Source organism: Patella vulgata, chromosome 4 (assembly GCF_932274485.2).
Source record: "Patella vulgata chromosome 4, xgPatVulg1.2, whole genome shotgun sequence".
NCBI lineage: Eukaryota > Metazoa > Mollusca > Gastropoda > Patellidae > Patella > Patella vulgata.
In genome coordinates this window covers 55,248,558-55,266,630 of record NC_065882.2, presented here as the reverse complement: position 1 = coordinate 55,266,630, position 18,073 = coordinate 55,248,558, and the positions used below count along the sequence as shown (strand labels likewise).

The 18,073-nt window shown below is 32.5% G+C and overlaps 1 protein-coding gene across 1 annotated transcript; it reads right to left on the bottom strand.

Moving 5' to 3' along the window:
* Positions 1–887: 887 nt before the first annotated feature.
* On the bottom strand, positions 888–15,062 carry LOC126819675 (E3 ubiquitin-protein ligase arih1). Its single transcript, XM_050547843.2, has 14 exons — positions 14,529–15,062; positions 13,834–13,901; positions 12,319–12,400; positions 11,890–11,964; positions 11,385–11,533; positions 10,897–10,963; positions 8,873–8,979; positions 6,435–6,549; positions 6,046–6,176; positions 5,513–5,570; positions 4,777–4,860; positions 4,073–4,249; positions 3,573–3,685; positions 888–2,620 (listed from the first exon to the last, which is right to left on the bottom strand). Exons 1-14 carry the CDS (start codon positions 14,736–14,738, stop codon positions 2,536–2,538), a joined length of 1,521 nt encoding a protein of 506 aa, XP_050403800.1. The 5' UTR covers positions 14,739–15,062; the 3' UTR covers positions 888–2,535.
* Between the last annotated feature and the right edge of the window lie 3,011 nt (positions 15,063–18,073).

Genomic DNA, 18,073 nt, shown 5'->3' with positions numbered 1-18,073 from the left:
GTTAGACCCATTGTATCATGTAAAGTCGTCCAATAAAGGCACCCAATCATAGCTAAAAACAAATGTACATAACAGTATATCTCTTTGGCTAGCTGGTTGTTATTCTGTACAACCAGGATAGACAACCAGAAGAGTCTACATAAGTACAAACGTTTTCAAGATAGTTTTCAATTATCCGGTTTTCCATTCCATCCAAAATACTAGACCCTGTAACTTGCACTGCCCTGGACCACAGACAACTTCAGGATCGAACCCCAGACTTCCTGTTTAGTGAGCCAGTGTGGCTCCTCGACTGATCAATGGTATCAGGTACACAATGTGATTGCTTGTTGATGTCATAAATTGCTGTAATTTAACTGTGGGGGAAATAAATTTACAATAATTTTATGTACCATTGTTGAACTTTTCTAAAAAAAAGTATGCAAAAATTGGCTTCTTATTTTTTAAATTTTTATTTGAACATATATGTACATGGTATTCACAACTCAATATTTACTCAAGAAAGATGGTTTAAAATATCTATGGATCGGTATAAAAGAAAACAAGCTTAAAATAAGAGAATTTCACAAGGCCTGATACTACCTATATAATGTGATATAACCATGATACCTGTATATTCAAAGTAACAAACTTTCACTATTATTATTATTATCATACAAAAGCAGCAGCCATTTACCATTTTCATTTTTAGTAATGATTACACTGATGGAATAGAAAATACTAAATTGGTAACAACTTCCATGTCCTTAAAAGAGTTCTTATTCACTCAACCTATACTATACAAACTTTTTGACTGGGCTGACAAACATGTTGTACTCATTAGTCATAATTGCATATTATATTTCTTGCTATAACTATAAACAAATTTTTAGCAATAAAATGGTGTCATTCCCTTTGCCAGACCAACAATTCCCATAAAAAATCAGACAGGTGTTGTGTGAAAAAGTTTTGGACTTGAATAAACCTTCTGTGCTATATTTAGCAGGAAAGTGAATTTTTGGATGTTACCCGATTCATAATTCTGTTCTGACATGAACAGTAAAAGTAAAAAATACATGGGGCTTTATCAAGACAAATATAAATTTCATTGTAAGGAAATTGTAAATGAAATTAATCACCAGATAATCAAAGGTCTGTCTTAATTTCCTATATTATTCTAAAAGTGTTGAGAAGTAGGCCTTTAATGAATATGGTTTGTAAATTATTCAGGACATATAATAATTTCATTGGTTTAAAAACTGTACACAGAGATCAATAAGTTTGTTAGAATTGTAATGGTAACAAATTACACTGATTTACAAAGATTATTTAATTGCCAACATATCATACAACTTATGAAATTCTTAATGATATGTTCAAATATGTAATTGAATATGTCATAATAAACATCTATGATTTTTTGCATTGTCTTCACTCTTATTCAGAAAGTAAAAGTAGTAGTGACAAGCAGCAGCCTAAAACAAAGATACTAGTAACACTTAAAAGATAACCCATTATGTCCAGATTAAGTAAAAACATGTAACTTCTTTCCTTTGAAGTAAATTCTTTGGTGAAATACCCATATATTAATAATAAATTAATAAAATTCAAACAAAATATTTTAACTACCGGTATGTATTTTGATACTTCTGTACATAAAAAAGAGCATTTGACACCATTTTATCCATTTTTCCAAAATACTTATAGAAAGCCATTTCACAACATTAATTAAATAAAATTACACACAAGCAAGGCTGTGAATTTCGATCTAACAACAAAGTAAAGTTTAATTAAGGCAGTTTAGTAACGCTTGACATTAGAAATGTCAAAAAATCTAAGCCATAAGGTTTTCAACATATTGAAATACTCAACTATTTACGGTACTTATAATAAATTATATCTCTACTAACATAATAAATATGAAAATCCGATTTCTTTACTCCATCTCATTTCCAAAAAGACAGAAGTGTATAATAGTTTTCATTCATACACATGAATTATACTTTGTTGTAGTGAATTCCAGAATTCTTTAAATATGATAAACACTTCAATAATCTATACAATAATTAAAAAGTTTTAATAATATAATATATACAGTAATTTTTTTTGTTTTTAAATATAAATTCAAAACATGTATATACCATATAATAAACTGCATTTTAAATGCACTTACTTTTATAATCATAATCAAATCTAAATGAAGTTTGTGAAGCTTTACAATAATAAATATGCTGTATAATTTATAATTTATTGAATGAACATCAACAAATCCTTTGCAGGTAATAAGTATGGAATGAGAAGGGAGTGAGATATTTATCTGGGTCAAAGTCATTCTATGCAGCTCCTTTTAATATTGTTATGATGTGATGCTAGTCCTTTCAAAAGGAGTTAATACAAAGAATATTTACCCCTTATAAATTCAACAAAAAAATTCTAAAGATATAAATGTACCATAAATAAAATCTTTTGATAAGATTGTATTGATTTTTTTTAACTGTCTTTGTATTGAATAAATTGTAAAGTTTGTGAAAATATATCTATAAGTTTAAGATCATTTTATGTTTCAAAATGATCCCAAAGATCTTTTTCATATCCTTCATGAACATGATCTAACAGAACTTTACGGCGACTTTCACAATACCTGAAATAAAATAGAATAGCAGTTCAAGATGGTTTCACAGATATGCTCTCTAAAACACAATACGTTTCTCATTTATTTTAAAAGATTGCATAGTTAATATTTGTTGCACTACTCTGAATATAGGTTGCACGGCAATCAAACCTACTCCAACCCGAATCTGTCATCCAAGCAATTATGAGCTAAAAAGATTGAATAATAATTAAAGCCCATGTGCCAACAAGATTTCATAACAAAGAGAAATACATGTAACATAGGCATTTATTATTGACAATCATTGAAAATCAATTTGGTTCTTTGTTTCAATAGGATGGATAACAAATTTCGCAGAGGATGGTTAATAAATGCTACCTACAAAGTTCTAAGATTTCATAAATGGGGGCATAACTTTGCAGTGTTAAATGGAAAAGACGAAAATCAACAGGCTTTGTTTCACTGACACAGATAAGCCTTATCATCATTTAATATCAATTTCAAAAAGATAAATGGACCATTGTAGGCAGACTAACAAACACAGTGGTGATGGCAACATACAATAAAATGCAGGTGTATAAAAGTAAATAACATAACACTAAGACAATTTGTCTGCAATATCACCCTCGGTGGAAGTGGACATTAAACACTAATAGAAGAAGAAGAATGCCCACCAAAATACTGCAGTAGGCTCCATTTTTTTTTTCTCCAAAAAAAAAATATAATCTTGCAAGGGAGATAACTACATTTTGGAAAGCTAGGTTGTCACAAATTTATTTAATTGGGAACATTTACAAGAAGCTAAAAACTGATCAATAACAACAACCCATGATGTACTTATCAGGAATAATCAAAATTAATTAGAATTAATAGCGAGCAGTAATAATAGATAAAAAAAAAAGACAACATTAAAAGTGAGATCATGAAAAGTAGACAAAAAATAAATAAATAAAAAAAAATACACCATTAAATCTTTAATTACCTATATTTATCTTGTACTTTTTGTTTGATGTCATGCAGCATTTCAGAAGATATATCTCTTTCTAGATATTCTGATAACTGTTCAGTGGCAATTTCTAAGTCTTTTTGGTTATCCTAAAAAGTAACAAAAACAAACCATGATAGTGCAATTTCTAAATATTTGACAGAACAGTTGAGGAAACATTCTAAAAAATTATTACAGTATGATAGAGTAAATTTATATTTCTCTACTTCATTTTACATACAAAATTCAAGGATTAACAAGGTCATTCAACCCTGGATTTGAAATTCTTGTCAAAGGTTATTGAAATGTTACACATATAACAGATCAACTGGAACCAACAGAAAATGACTTGTTAATGTTATTTGACTTATTTCTTACCATAAAAGAATTTGCATCATAAAATTAAAAACTCACTTATCACCAGCAATTTTATTACAAATCATAACTGAGTGATCAGTTTTTAATTGCAACATAATTATATTGTACATTGTAATTACCTCAAAAATAATTGATTGGTTATTTTTTCTAAGAAAGTAAGCAAATACATATGTGTACATTAAAGTTTGTCTACATTGACATAATACATCTACAGCTTTTCGTAAAAATTGAACTTCAATCCATGACATGTTGTGCTGTTGCATTTCTTCCATTTTGGTACGAACAGATGCATAGAGCTGTAAAAAAAAGAAGAGTAAACTGAACTGTTAAAATTCAGGCATCAATGCCATTATTTTCACATTACTGTAGTCAGAGCTGCCCGAGTCTTTTCTGTCCTTTTGATGGCTATTGTGAGTTTATGTCCAGTAGATAATCAGATAGAAAAGATGGTTTTTCCCTGTCAGTTTCTGAAGGTTTTTGAGTTTGTCATTCTTATTCTGTCCGTTACATATCTATACAATCAAAAGTAGAATTATTTACCTTTCCAATGATTTGTCTCCAACTTTTCTCCGACTAATTGTTATATTTACCTAAAACTGTTAACAAATCAAGACCTACAACGTATTGATATTTCTAAATTTTACACTGACTTTCAATATCAATTGTTGCTATTGTTTTGGACACAACTTCCAACATACAAGTCATAGAAATTCCTGGGACACATCCTAGAAAAGGCTAATAATTAAGCTTTTGATAATAGTTCATTAGGTGTTTCAGGAAGGGCGTCCACATGAAAAATCTCAAAACTTTGATTTTTACTTACTTTACTTTCAAATTTTAAACTCTGCATATGATTCATATATCTATTGCAGTAAAACAGATATCGCTGCAGAGCAGACCGGGATTTCTGAAAAAAAAAAACAAAAAAAAAAAAATAACCGATAAATTTCAAGACATTGATTATGTTTGTTACCATGATGCTTGGGTACAAGGTGAAATAAAAGTAAAACGCGTTTCTTTTTTTAAATTGAACAAAAATAACCAATTCTCATTAAGATTATTTTAATTTCAACTGGATAGTTATGTGCAATATTAGGTACATCATAATAACAGGTACAATTACTGACATTTTTATCACTTTCAACTGATGTAACTATCTCTCCTTCATTCATAGCTGTTTATTTATTGAATAAAAAATAAAATCCATTCTCTGGCTTAATAGACGTTTTTCGTACTCTATCCATTACATAAAGCTTCCAATAATAATCATTTAATATCTTGTGTTGACCTGAGATTAAACATCCTACTTTTCAGCTCCATCCTGACTAATGAAGATATTGCCAGGACAATGGCACAAAAGACTTCTCTTAATTTGAAATTCAACCGTAAAGGTTTTTAATGTGCAAACCTATAGGTTGATATCAAAAAGTTTAATCAATGATAAATTCATCACTATATACTTCTAATATATTTAAAATATTAAAGCAATTATGTGTATAATACACTTGAATTACTGACGGGTCTAACACCATAGATATCAAATTTCATAACTCATTTACCTCTTGGTTATCGCGAGCCTTTTTAGCTTCATCTTCATTATATCTATTACAGTTATACCTAAATATAAATGATTTTAGTCATTTCTTAATTCCTCTTACAAAAAAACCCAGATAAACAAAAAAATTTACCCCCACCTCAAAACCCCAACATGTGACTACAATTATATACATGTAGCCTACAATAAATCACAAATCATATACGTGGTAATTCAATTTAATATCAAACTCACAATTTTTTAAACACTATAGCCATAGAAAATGAAATGGTCAGGGTGAGGGGTTACTGCATGGGTCAATTTCTAGAATTAACAGAATGTACAGGATTTGAATTTGTTCATAGTGTCACAGAAATTATGTCATCTGTATGGTTTGAACTTGCACCTAGATTAACAATCACATATCAGACATCTATACTGGAAGTTTGTAGGATGGTTTAGTGGAACTAAATACCAGTCTTCTAGATTTTTTCCTATAAATTTTCCAAAAGATCAATTTCCAAAGACATTAAGCTAAATATGCAGAATAAACCTTACCAAGATGAACCATGTGGTTCCCAAGGCCCCAAACAAACCCAGCAGAAATCAGCTTTACAGTTGTGATTTTTACATACAATATGATTACAACCACCATCTTTTTCAATGGTTACATTACATTTTGGGCATTCCTGAAAGCACATAAAGTAAAACTGTAATTATATGTATGTGTACATGTTTTAATAAACATAATCTGAAAATTCACTATTTCCAGGTATATAGATTGAAAATTCATTATTCATGTGGTGTACCATTATTATTAAACAAATTATGAGGTTTGTTAGTTACGTCAATGCATCTAAAGATAGGTATAGTAGGTTTAATAGTGGTAAAACTATAGCACAGTATTTCAATTTTTCATAATATATGGACAGATAATTAAATATTACCTTTGTATTTGCAGCAATCCAATTGGAAGTTTCACTATCATCATCACATTTCTTAATCCATTTCCTTAACCAGAAACAGCGCACAGGATCATGCCAGTTTTCACCACATGCAAAACTGTAATAATACAAGAAAAGCAGACTATATTCTGTGCGTTTGGCAAAATGGAGTGCTACTATCAAAAAAATATCACCGTTATCAGTACTACAAATTACTAGAGACCAATTAAACTTTTAGATACTCATACATAATTCTATCTATTTGACAATTCTGTAACTGTCAAATAATAGCCTGAAATATAAACTAAAAACAGACATTGCTATACTGACAATATTCAATTTATCTTAATATACAGCAGCTCTGTTCAATTCTACTCATATACATAGTATTAATAGGGATGTTACAATAACAAAGTATTTTGACAAATTAAAATGTGCAATGTTTTTTCGGCATCGAAGGACCCGGAGAAAACCCACAAGGTTGGACAGGCGACCCTACTCCTTGTCACGTACAACCGGGGATTCAAACTCTGCCAGTTGACTCAATGACAGACCGTATGATACAGCGCAGCTGCTAACCATTCAGCCATCCAACAACCATACCCGAGTTGAAAAAACTTTCTGAAAAGTTCAAGGACATCACTACAGGAAAAGGAAAATTGATCGGCGCTGTGAAGGACATTATCAAGGGACAATTATCCGAAATTGAGTTATTTGTATCTGACGATGAAAGTACTTTTGACATTGATATAGTAAAACTGGAGTGAGCAGCACAGACAAATCTGGGCTGCGAGTCTAATTTCGCACGTCTGGATAATTAAAATAAAAGTGTCGGGTGGAATGACTAGTGTAGAAACTCATTAAAAAAAAATGATTGTCTCTTCAAATGAGCTTTTGAATCTAGAAATCGAGGAGAAACAACATAAGTGGAAGTGGGCTAGATGTTCAGATGCAGTGAAGACTGTTAAAAAGCTAGAGAAGATTTTGTTGCCACAGCAAAAGTCAGAAGGCAATTGTCACTAAAAAGAAAGGAAGACCTGAAAAAAAAAAGAAATGATCAAAAATGCTTGAGGTTTTAGAATCATGTAAGGAACATGGTGGTCCAATTACTGTGTCACCATTGTGTTAAACAAAATGGCTGCCATTTATTTCTCTATATACAGCTTTATTAATATTATTAATTCCTGATCTACTTTATTAATTACCTTTCCAAAGTTGCAAGTCTTACATCTTAGTTTTGTATCCATAACTGACAGACAACATAATTTTCACACAGAGCCCGATGGCGCCACCTAGTCCAATAATTAAAACCTTGTATCTCAGATTTTTAAGGTTTTGAGTAGACACAAAAACTAAATAATTTTAGTAATATTTTGTCTAGGGAAATCATCTTGTAGGTATAAACAAGAGAAATTACTATGAGTTTATGAAAAAAATTCAATGGCATTGAAGTGGAGGAGAGAAATGCGTACCGAGATACATTTTGTCTCCGCAGTCATCTCAAGATACGACAATTTGAGCAAGACAAGACTATTTGACACCCTATTTTATGTCATTTCATTGAGATACGACTTTTCATCAATACTATTTTCAGACTGTTTCCAGTTTTGCAATGCATAATCTGTTCAACCAGGCCTGTCAGAAATAAATAAGAGCTTGACTTATAGTGTGCCAGGTTGATTTCTGAGTCGTTTCCGTACATGTTAATAAGTCACGTGATATCCTAGATTTGCATAATATCAAAGATAGCGCTGTGCGTAAGAATGCTATGGAGAAGTGTAAAGGACAAATGAGATGTAACAGAGCGCAAATAAATGTTAAGATGTTGACACGTCAGTTTCCAATAAGACATTAATTTGTCATTTGGCACATTACTTTTTAAGTTTTACATTGGCCTTCGGGGTATTTTGACTTTATCATTACTGGTATTTAACTTTGGCCTTCGGGGTATTTTGACTTTATCATTAGCGATATTAGGACTTTGTACTTTTTACATAATTATAATCAATCCACAAGACATTTTAGCAGAGCATTTAATACTGGCAGCGACACCCTTTCATACGATTTTTTATTTTTGCAAAAAGAAGATTTTACAGAAAACTAATGAATGAAGGAAATGGGCTTGAACATTCTACTTTTCTACTCCAACCGGGCTAATGAAGACAAGCAGTGGGCTCTGACAACCATTTAATTACAACCATTGAATTACAACCGTCAAGGGTTCTTTTTCTGTGGATAGCAAGGTGTACACAAGGCCACGTTTTTTTTGTTCCATCCCTACTATCCTCCATCCTGCACCACTAACAAGGGGATACCACACTGGAAAACCCTGGGGAACTTTCAGGTCCAACACTGAGATGGAACCTGGGATCTCCAGCTTAGTGAGCCAATGCCTTACTCACAGAGTCACTACAGCTGAAAAACATGTGTACTTTACTTACCAGAATATATGGCTACAGGAACACTGAACAGGTTTACAATCAAAATATTTTACTTTAACAACATGACCACAATCTGGTGCTGGACACCAACGTAATAATCTATTACACTAAAAATAGAAAACATACGTTACGAGACAACTAAACATACTTGTAGCTTTTTCATCCACTCAGTATACAAAATTTGAGGAAGATCTAAAGACCCCAGTATAAATTTTCTAACAGAAGCCCCAAGTTGACCAACAAAACATGTGACAAAAGGATGTAGAGTTTATAACAAAGAACCAAAACTATAAAATCTATAGGATATCTTCCTTTGAATTAGTAGTATTTGCCTGGATGTTCAAATTCAAGTTATTGTGATCCAAACAATCAACCAATCAGAATCTGTAGGTCAATTAAATATGCTTTGATGTTCGAACTTAGGCTACTGACTGATAATAAATGTATATTTAGGCCGCGGTTAATTAATTGTATGTTTCTCATAACCTGAGTTTTTGAAAACAACATGCTACATGAGGTAATTATTAATTATTAATTATTGAGATGCAGAGATGAAATCCAAAACTTGTCGAAAAAACTAAAGCAACATAAACTCTTATAGCTATGGGCATGCTGTGGTTTATAATATAAAGCTCTTCAGTCCATTGATGAGTACACAGGAAGAGATCTTTTTAAAGAAAACTCTGGGAACATCTATCATCTACATGTACACTGGCTATTAATATTATAAAGGGCTCCGGGTTAGTATAATTCTTTTTATTAAGTCATTTTTCTCTCTCAAAGTACATTAATTTCAGAGTTGATACCGATAGTCTATATTTTTTTTTAATTTTTGAACACAATTAATATCAATACAGTATTTTAAAGTTTCCAACAATTTAAGAGTAATTATATCAAAAGATGTCTGGTCAATAGTGGTGTCCATTTCTGACCAAAACTTCGTCAACTTCGAGCGAATCTTGAGGCGGCAGGAAGTCGAAATTATTGGCACCCGTACCGTTGTTTCTACTTTCAGTTTCATTATCGACATGTGCGAGTCAGTGTCTCGAATTTCTCTATGACTGAGGCACATACGGTTGTTATCAACTCATTCTCTGGGAAAATCTTTGCTGTTGGTTTTAACAGTATAAATGAATTTTTTGTCAGGACAACAGTACACATGCAAACAAGCATTTTGTTGCGCAGAGCAGACGAAATTTATCAATTTATGCCGTCTGCTTTACAGTTACAAAAGATGTGATTATCCAGTAAGGGTAAATCAATGGAAAAACGTGACTGGTTAATAGAGTGTTATGAAATTAGATGGCGCTACAAACGCCATAGTATTCTAGTTCTATGGATCTACATTGTATTACTGTTGTCATTCCTTTTTAAATACGTCTCAGCGATAAATGAGAAATTAACATAAATCCTTAAAGGAAAATGTTTAAAAGCCGAGTTTATGGAATTTATTCGATAATATACGACACCATGTATTAAAATTTCTTCCAAGACAACAGTCATGTCAAAATCACTGACTAAAAGTGTGTCTGGGTAATCGCGCTGGCTTCATATTAGAACATCCGGTTTTACGGAAGGACTTCGTATTTTTGCCGATTTAATTATACACCGTAGACGCGTGTAGAGTTATAAATAGAACAGTTTAATAGAACAGTGTAATATGTTCCATATTCAGTTACATATTTATGGATAAAATAAATAGATTGTTCATCGCTGAGGCAAAAAAAAAATGTGGTTTTACAAATATTATCAACAAATTTTCTCCTTACTAAATTTGACCGAATAATTAGAGAAGTGCGTGATTATTACGGACGAAAACAGACATGCGGGCAGGTCATGAGAAACAGACAATTAATTAACCACTGCCTTATCAAAAGTCATTCACCGAGTATATAATAGGATCAACCTATCAAATGCAGTAGGCTTTTTAATGTGCATGAATAGCGTACATGTTTGAGTACCTTTACTGCTTTCAAAGCGCTTGACAGAGGGATAGAAAGACTTAATTTCATCCAAATACTGACCTCTACAAAACTGTTAGTTATAATCTGTTGATATTTCAATTTAACTTTAGGATCTTTTAAAAGGGACCTGAAAAATAATAAATATTTAAGGAATGGGCTAGGAAATTTGCAGACAGGCAATTTTTCTAATGTATATTTGCTGTCCTAATAATTTGACACCAACATGTAGGACTCCTATTTTAAATTTATCATTAGCAGTAAAAAGGTTTACAGCAGGCATACATGTAAAGTAATGGAAGAAAGACAACAATATCTTTTATCAAGTTTTTACATCAAACCTCTTCTGGATTAATTCAGCTAAGTACTGTATAATACTAAAAAAAAAGTAACTAAAATTTAGGTCCAATTCTGTAATGGACTAAAAACTAAAAATGCTGAACAATCTTTGCAAAACTGTTTTATTAAACCTAATACTAATATAATCAATATTTCTAACTCTTTCATGGTCAACAACGCAAATGATTATAATTGATTTCCGAGTAACTTACATGACAGTAGCATCATCCACTAGTATATCACAGTTAAAGGCAGCACATGATATTGTCTGACCCATGCCTTCATCCATTATTTTTGCTGTGAGGTAGTCTGTCCAACACTCTGCACAAAACCTATGACCACACTCTAACCCAGTCATTGCCTATGAAAGAAATACCAATTGTACAGGCTTATACAGTTTAATAGTATAGTTTTTTTTTTAAATGATCTAAATCATAAATAAGCTATTACAGAAAATACTAAAGATTCATTATGCATAGTATTTCCCAATTAACAATAACCACTGTAAGTCCTTATGAGTGACAGGTTAAGTATTGTAATTCCTTGTCCAAAATTATTAATCACAAGGGAGAAACAGAAATGTCAAGTACATGTAGAATTATTTTCTTGCATTCAAGATTTTCAATTGCATATGGCTCTTTAAGTTAGTTATATGTAGAAGAGGTTCAATCACTGATAGGTTCTGGGAAAATGCTTCAAAACATTCAATGAACTTACTCCCATCGTTTTTCCTAAGCAGCAAATTTCACAGACCATTTCCTCGCTACCAGCAGTTGAGCGAGTTACTCTTTGCTGGAATACAAAAATAAATATGTGAATAAAGTATTATTCAACTGATTCGCTCTGGTTACCACTCTACTACCGGAACTAAGGGTGTTACTTGCTTTCTTTCCTTCAGGAATATTGGACTGGGCATTTTGTGTTTTACTTGATTCCGATCCAAGTTCAAGTGAGCTTTTTGTAGCTCTCCTTGGGTTTACTGTAGTAAGGTTTTAAATGCTGACTACAAAATTGAACAAAAATGTTATACATGTATGGAAATTGAAGAACAATGCTGACTACAAAATGGAACAAAAATGTTACATGGAAATTGAAGTACAATGTAGGAACATTTAATCAGACATCTCAAATTTGCTGGATTCTTACTCTGGATTTAGCAGGTTCTCTTCTATGTGGATTTACAACATGAGCTTCATTAAACAATCTGTCTTGATCACCATCGTAATATCTATAAATAAAACAAATATTGAATATTAGGAAATACATGTAGAGTGATGGGTGGTTCATCAAGTATGGAAATAAGCCATGCATCACCCACAACGTCAGGCATAATTCCACTGGTGTCTTTATTAATATTTTCAAAACACAAGCTTTACATAGTTGGTTATGTTATGTTAAGCCAAATGTAGTTCCTTATTTTCAGGTCCAGCCAAAAACTGGACAATAACAAAAAAAGAACAGGAATCACATGTAAGCTGATACCGTTGACTAATGAAGCTAGGCCTTTTAGTAATGACAATTTTTGTCATTAAATCATATAAGTGGTCAGTATTCTAAACTAATGTTTAGTATGTATAGAAAGTGGTTAGAAATTGTACAGTTGTCATTAATTAGCAAGTGTGTAACTAGCTGTTCGTTCGTTTCTGGGGTTTTACGTCCACTTCCACCTAAGGTGATATCGTAGACAAGATTATCTAGCTGTAAAAAATGTGACTATTTATAACACCAATCACTATTGAATACACAAACCTAACCAATAGTGGTGTATATAATTCAATAGTCACGGAGTTAACACCGTGACAAAACACCTACTTAATGATTACTAACAATTTTAACTAACTAATACACATTATGTATATAAACTGATGACTTTGATCTATTAGTGTTGTATATTTTCATTTATAACAGTTATTTGTTATTGCTTAGTCAACGATATCAACGTTACAGTGAATATCCATAAAGGTCATTTTGAAACTAACATATGGTTAGTTTACATTACCAGTGCTGTTTATTAAATGACTGTTGGATGGCCGAATGGTTAGCACGTGCGCGCTGTATCATTACGTCTGTCATTGAGTCATCTGGCGTGGTTTCGAATCCTTCATTGTACGTGGCAAGGAGTAGGGTCGCCTGTCCAACCTTGTGGGTTTTCTCCGGGTCCTTCGGTTTCCTTCCACTGCTAAAGACCCCTAAGCGCAAGAGAATTGTTGAAATAAAATTGAACCATATGTTAGTCCCGAAATGACCTAGTCTGTGTCGAGTGGACGTTAAACCCCATTTCTCTCTCTCTCTTTATTAAATGACAATGGGCAATACAACATCAGGTTGAACATGTGAATCAATTTGCCCAGACTGTTGCATTTCTGCATCCGGTACGGTACTTTCCTTCTTTGTATAAGAATCAATAATAAGAGGATTTCTCCTGAGATTAAATTGCTCCCAAAGTTTATCTACATGTTGGGCATTTCATTTTTAGGATTCATTATTGCTCATATACGTGCACTCGCAAACCAGAGGATAATCTTTGTGTTTTATCTCATCGAAGTAAAGATAAACTGCTAAACTGAACAGCAGCCAGTCAGCATCAACCATGGTCACAGTTTGCAGGGCATTAAGTTAGCCAATAAATTAAGGTCATAATATATATATATATATAAATACCTCTCCATTAACTTTTCCTTGTCCCATTTAAAATGGTTTAGTAGAATTCTTGTTATTGTAGCTGGAATCTAAAACGCATTGTAAGCACATTATTGAAAGTTTATTCACAAAGTACATATACAATGCAAGTCATCAATTTGTAAATTAAAACAATTGTTATTATCAATTGTTATGGTACTTGATTGTGGTCTACTTTAATGTTCATTATTCCATAGTCCATGAGTGACCATTAATCTGAATATGTAATTATGCTTTAATTAAGTGTATAGGGTGCAACGGCTCTGTGTTTGTTTAATAATATAACTGTAGCCACTGTAGGGTTATAGTGTGGGTCTACTATAAATTTCAATAATCACTGTCGGATGTCTGTGTGTATGCCTGTGTATCTATTTTTAGTATCACACAAGAGTATCAACCAAATAGTTAGTCACTGAAATAGTGAAATAACGATCAGCCCAGTGTATGTACACAAACTTGCATTATAATAAAAAATTGGACATCATATTTGATGAAATCTCTGCACGGTAGCTCATCTAGACATGCACAAAAGATAAAACGAATAAGCAACAAATGGAAATGGTTAACTTTTTTTAGTTTCTGTTGTGACCCACAACTCATCGAAACTGTCAATCAATGACAATATCCTGCTTGCCAGGCTACATTTTCTTTAAATATACAAATCTTAGGTAAGATACCTGTACAACTGCATTCACTTCTTTGATGGTATCTACCATAAATTTGACAATCTCATCTGCTGACAGGACTCTATGCTGAAATTCTTCGTCCTCTTGTCGTTCATTTGCAGAAGATTGCTCTGCGTTTCCCATTTCTATGGTTAATTCATCGTCATTATCAGAGGGCTCTGATTCAGATTCGTCGGGCAAATAATCCTCGTCGCTATCCATGGCAAGGTATTTATTAAATAACTTCTTTTTAAGACGTAAATTAACAGCAGCACACCAGTTCTTGGCTTGCTTTCATAGTCTCCCAAACTGGCAGACTACACAGAATTCATGACTGTGACGTCACTTTCGGGGTTTCTCTCCAGGCGGTGGCAAAACCGAAATTAACGGTATCTTGTATCTTAATGTGGCCTACTTTTGTATGGAATTGAAGAATAAACAGAGACAGGGTCTGAAAATTGTGTATTTTGTTGACAATCTATGAAAACGCAGGCACATACACATTACGAAGATGACATCACCTTCGGTAGTATCTCCGAAAATGGCATTCTGGGAATCTGTCTGTTGATACCTTCAACATAAGAGCATTAATCAAGGGAGGTAATTTTGATAGATTGGTTATAGGAGACAGACCGCCAAAAATTATTCCATTGAATATAATTGCTATGAGAGAGAGATAGAGGGAGAGAGAGAGAGGGGGGGGGGGTGGAAGAAGAGAGAGGTGAGGGAGAGAAAGCTGTCTCCTATATATCCTTATTATACTTGAATATTGAATAATTTACCGTTGTTTATCACACAAATTAATATTTCATCATGTGCCATTAAATTCTTCATTACATTTTAATATGGAACGACAATGAATGACAATGTATGATCTAACTTCCTTCAGCGCTGCAGGTAAACTGTTCGTGAGTGTTTTTTTTCAATTCCATTTCAATTAAATTCAAACTTATTAAATTTAGTCCCGTTCTCTAAACCGGACTTTTTATAGGAAAAAATAGTGATTTCAGATAATTTTTATTTTAATAAACAGTTCATTACTACAGGGACAAGCGGCAATAATAATACAGTTAATTATAAATCTCTGGTTATTAGCGGTATACATTTTCCTGGATGTATAACGTATAATAACCTTCATATATTATTGGAATTACTTTTCAGGTTGTGGGTAAGAGTGTAGGTTTGTTAGTATTAGTTCCAGGCAATATTAACAGAATAACAACATGATGATAATATTAATTCAATAAATACCATTTATTATAAACAATTATTCAATATACTGTACAATGTTGGGGTTTCTATATACAATTTAAAACAGTATCGTAGGTCTATTCATTTGTATATTTCCCTCTTTAAATGGAAAGACACTTTTTCTGAAATATGACGAGTAACATCTACTGCAGACAATAAGACACGGGAATTGCACTGGATGTCACTATTGTCTGGGAAACGGTGACATTTTTCCTCTTGATAAGCACTTGACTAGATGGGGCCTCATCTGCTTTGTTTTGAAATTGATTTTATATTCACCAAGGTAAGTTCTAAAACAATATTCAGTTAAAAATGCAATAGCATAAACACCACAATCATATTTATTCAATTGTTTAGGTACCCGCGGAATTGTAACTGATAGTTTGGGCATGCTTGTTCTATATATTTGTGTGAATTGGATTTCCAAAGACGCTGTTATTGGGTCTTTGTAATGAGCACTGTCTAAAAGAAGAATATCAGAATACGGAGAGTCTTTAATGGACGTTACCCAATGATTTCTACCATTATGGTGTATCTGAGCACACGGCTCTTTCACCGGGTTGAATTTTAATGGACTAGTCAAATTCATTCCTGTTTTTACTGGAGCATGATTTGGATCCTGTAGACCATGTATACCTGGAAACTGTTTTTTAAGCAAGAGTTGAGCGGCATGTATGATATCATCATTGAGACATTTTCCATCTAAAATCTCCGTTCGATCAGCATTTGTTAAAATGACATCAGAAACATATAACCAAGTACTTTTAGGTTTAGTTATATTCATAACATCAATATTATTCACGGATAAAGATCTCTGACGTATTTCTATATTGCCGCAATCTTTGTTGGAACATAGCCCAGTATCTACTGAACCACACATTTCCTTTCTTAAAGTTTCTTTTCGATTACGCCGAAAGAGTTTATTAAAAACCGCCAGGAACCCCTTTTGTCGTCTTAAATCCTTTTCTTCTTGTTTGACAGCTGAATGCCCACCAAATAACCTTTCTTCTATTTTGGATATAGTCATTCTTTGCTCTTCCGCCCTGTAACTGCTACAGAAAAATACAAACATATTAAAACAAGCCAAATAAAATAACGCAAGGTGTTCTAAAATTGTTTCAAATACATATAAAAGAAGTCAAAGAAGAAAATAAAATGTACATGAAGACAGTGAGAGCGCATTATGTAAAGCATTAAAGCAACTTTTTGATTCTGTCTTCTTCAGCAATATTTTTATTCAACCCCTCTCCCTGATCTTCTTCAGCACTCAAAATGCCAAAAACTAGGCCACGTTACACAAAACCGATCTGAAGGTACATGAATCATAACGTTATTTTTCGGTCGTTTATTTCGATTTGATCTTCAATTTCTGATGAATGTTTAAATTCAAATAAGGTAATTAGTTGCCTTTTTTAATACAATGGTGTCTTAAAATCTCACAGAAACGTCTATGTATGAATTTGAACTCGCCCTAAAAAAGAGAAGATTTCTATTTAATGATACTTACCGCATTGTAAATATGTAACTATATCAGTTTATAAAGTACTATATATAGCTCTCAACCACCCCTACACAGTATAGTGAAGTTGGTTGACGGCAAGTATCTTTGAATATATACATGTATGTATCTATTATAGATGTAAATCTTGACAACTTGTCATTAAGTTGACAGCGTATTATAATGACGTAGGAATAGGGGTCACGGGCGTCATTGTCTTTGATATGATTAGAGTCCTATATTATATGACTTGAGTCCAAGCCATTAAAGTCAATCAGCCTAATCTGTGTACATATGGGCTTCATTCTATCAATTAAGACATTATTAAACACTCGTCATAAATTACTTGCATAAACACTCGTACTTACTGATTGAGAAAACAAAGTCTTTAAATAGAGACACTATATATTTGTTTTTTTTTTGCACATGGTTTGCTTGAAATTATCAAAGGAAATATATAAATTAAATCCTAAATATGCAATCAAGTATACAGCGGTCCTGCTAATCACCGACAGGAGCGTTTGTTTGTTGTAAACAGAACGTAAACATATGTGGTTGTTTTGGAAAAGTCGTATTATCGATTTTTTTTTCTACAAGAAATGACACGAAATAAGGTTTAAACATACATTATGCAAGAGCTAAATCTGTCTAGTGCAGGTCTTTCTTTATGCCTGAAATGTTATCTAAATTATTAATTAGACATTAATTAACCTATCCAGACCATAATCAACTCAATATGGCATCGCTAGTCTGCGATCTTTAGTGGATTGTGAGCCGATTTACTCCATAACTTTCCTTCATGATTTAA

Bases quoted from the DNA above. Each gene is read 5' to 3' on its own strand.
- LOC126819675 (XM_050547843.2), bottom strand. From the start codon at position 14,738: ATGGATAGCGACGAGGATTATTTGCCCGACGAATCTGAATCAGAGCCC. The intron at 12,401-13,833 runs GTATTTATATAT...TTTTATTTATAG, and splicing joins AAGGAAAAGTTAATGGAGAG to ATATTACGATGGTGATCAAG. The intron at 11,534-11,889 runs GTAAGTTCATTG...TTTCTTTCATAG, and splicing joins GCTTAGGAAAAACGATGGGA to GCAATGACTGGGTTAGAGTG.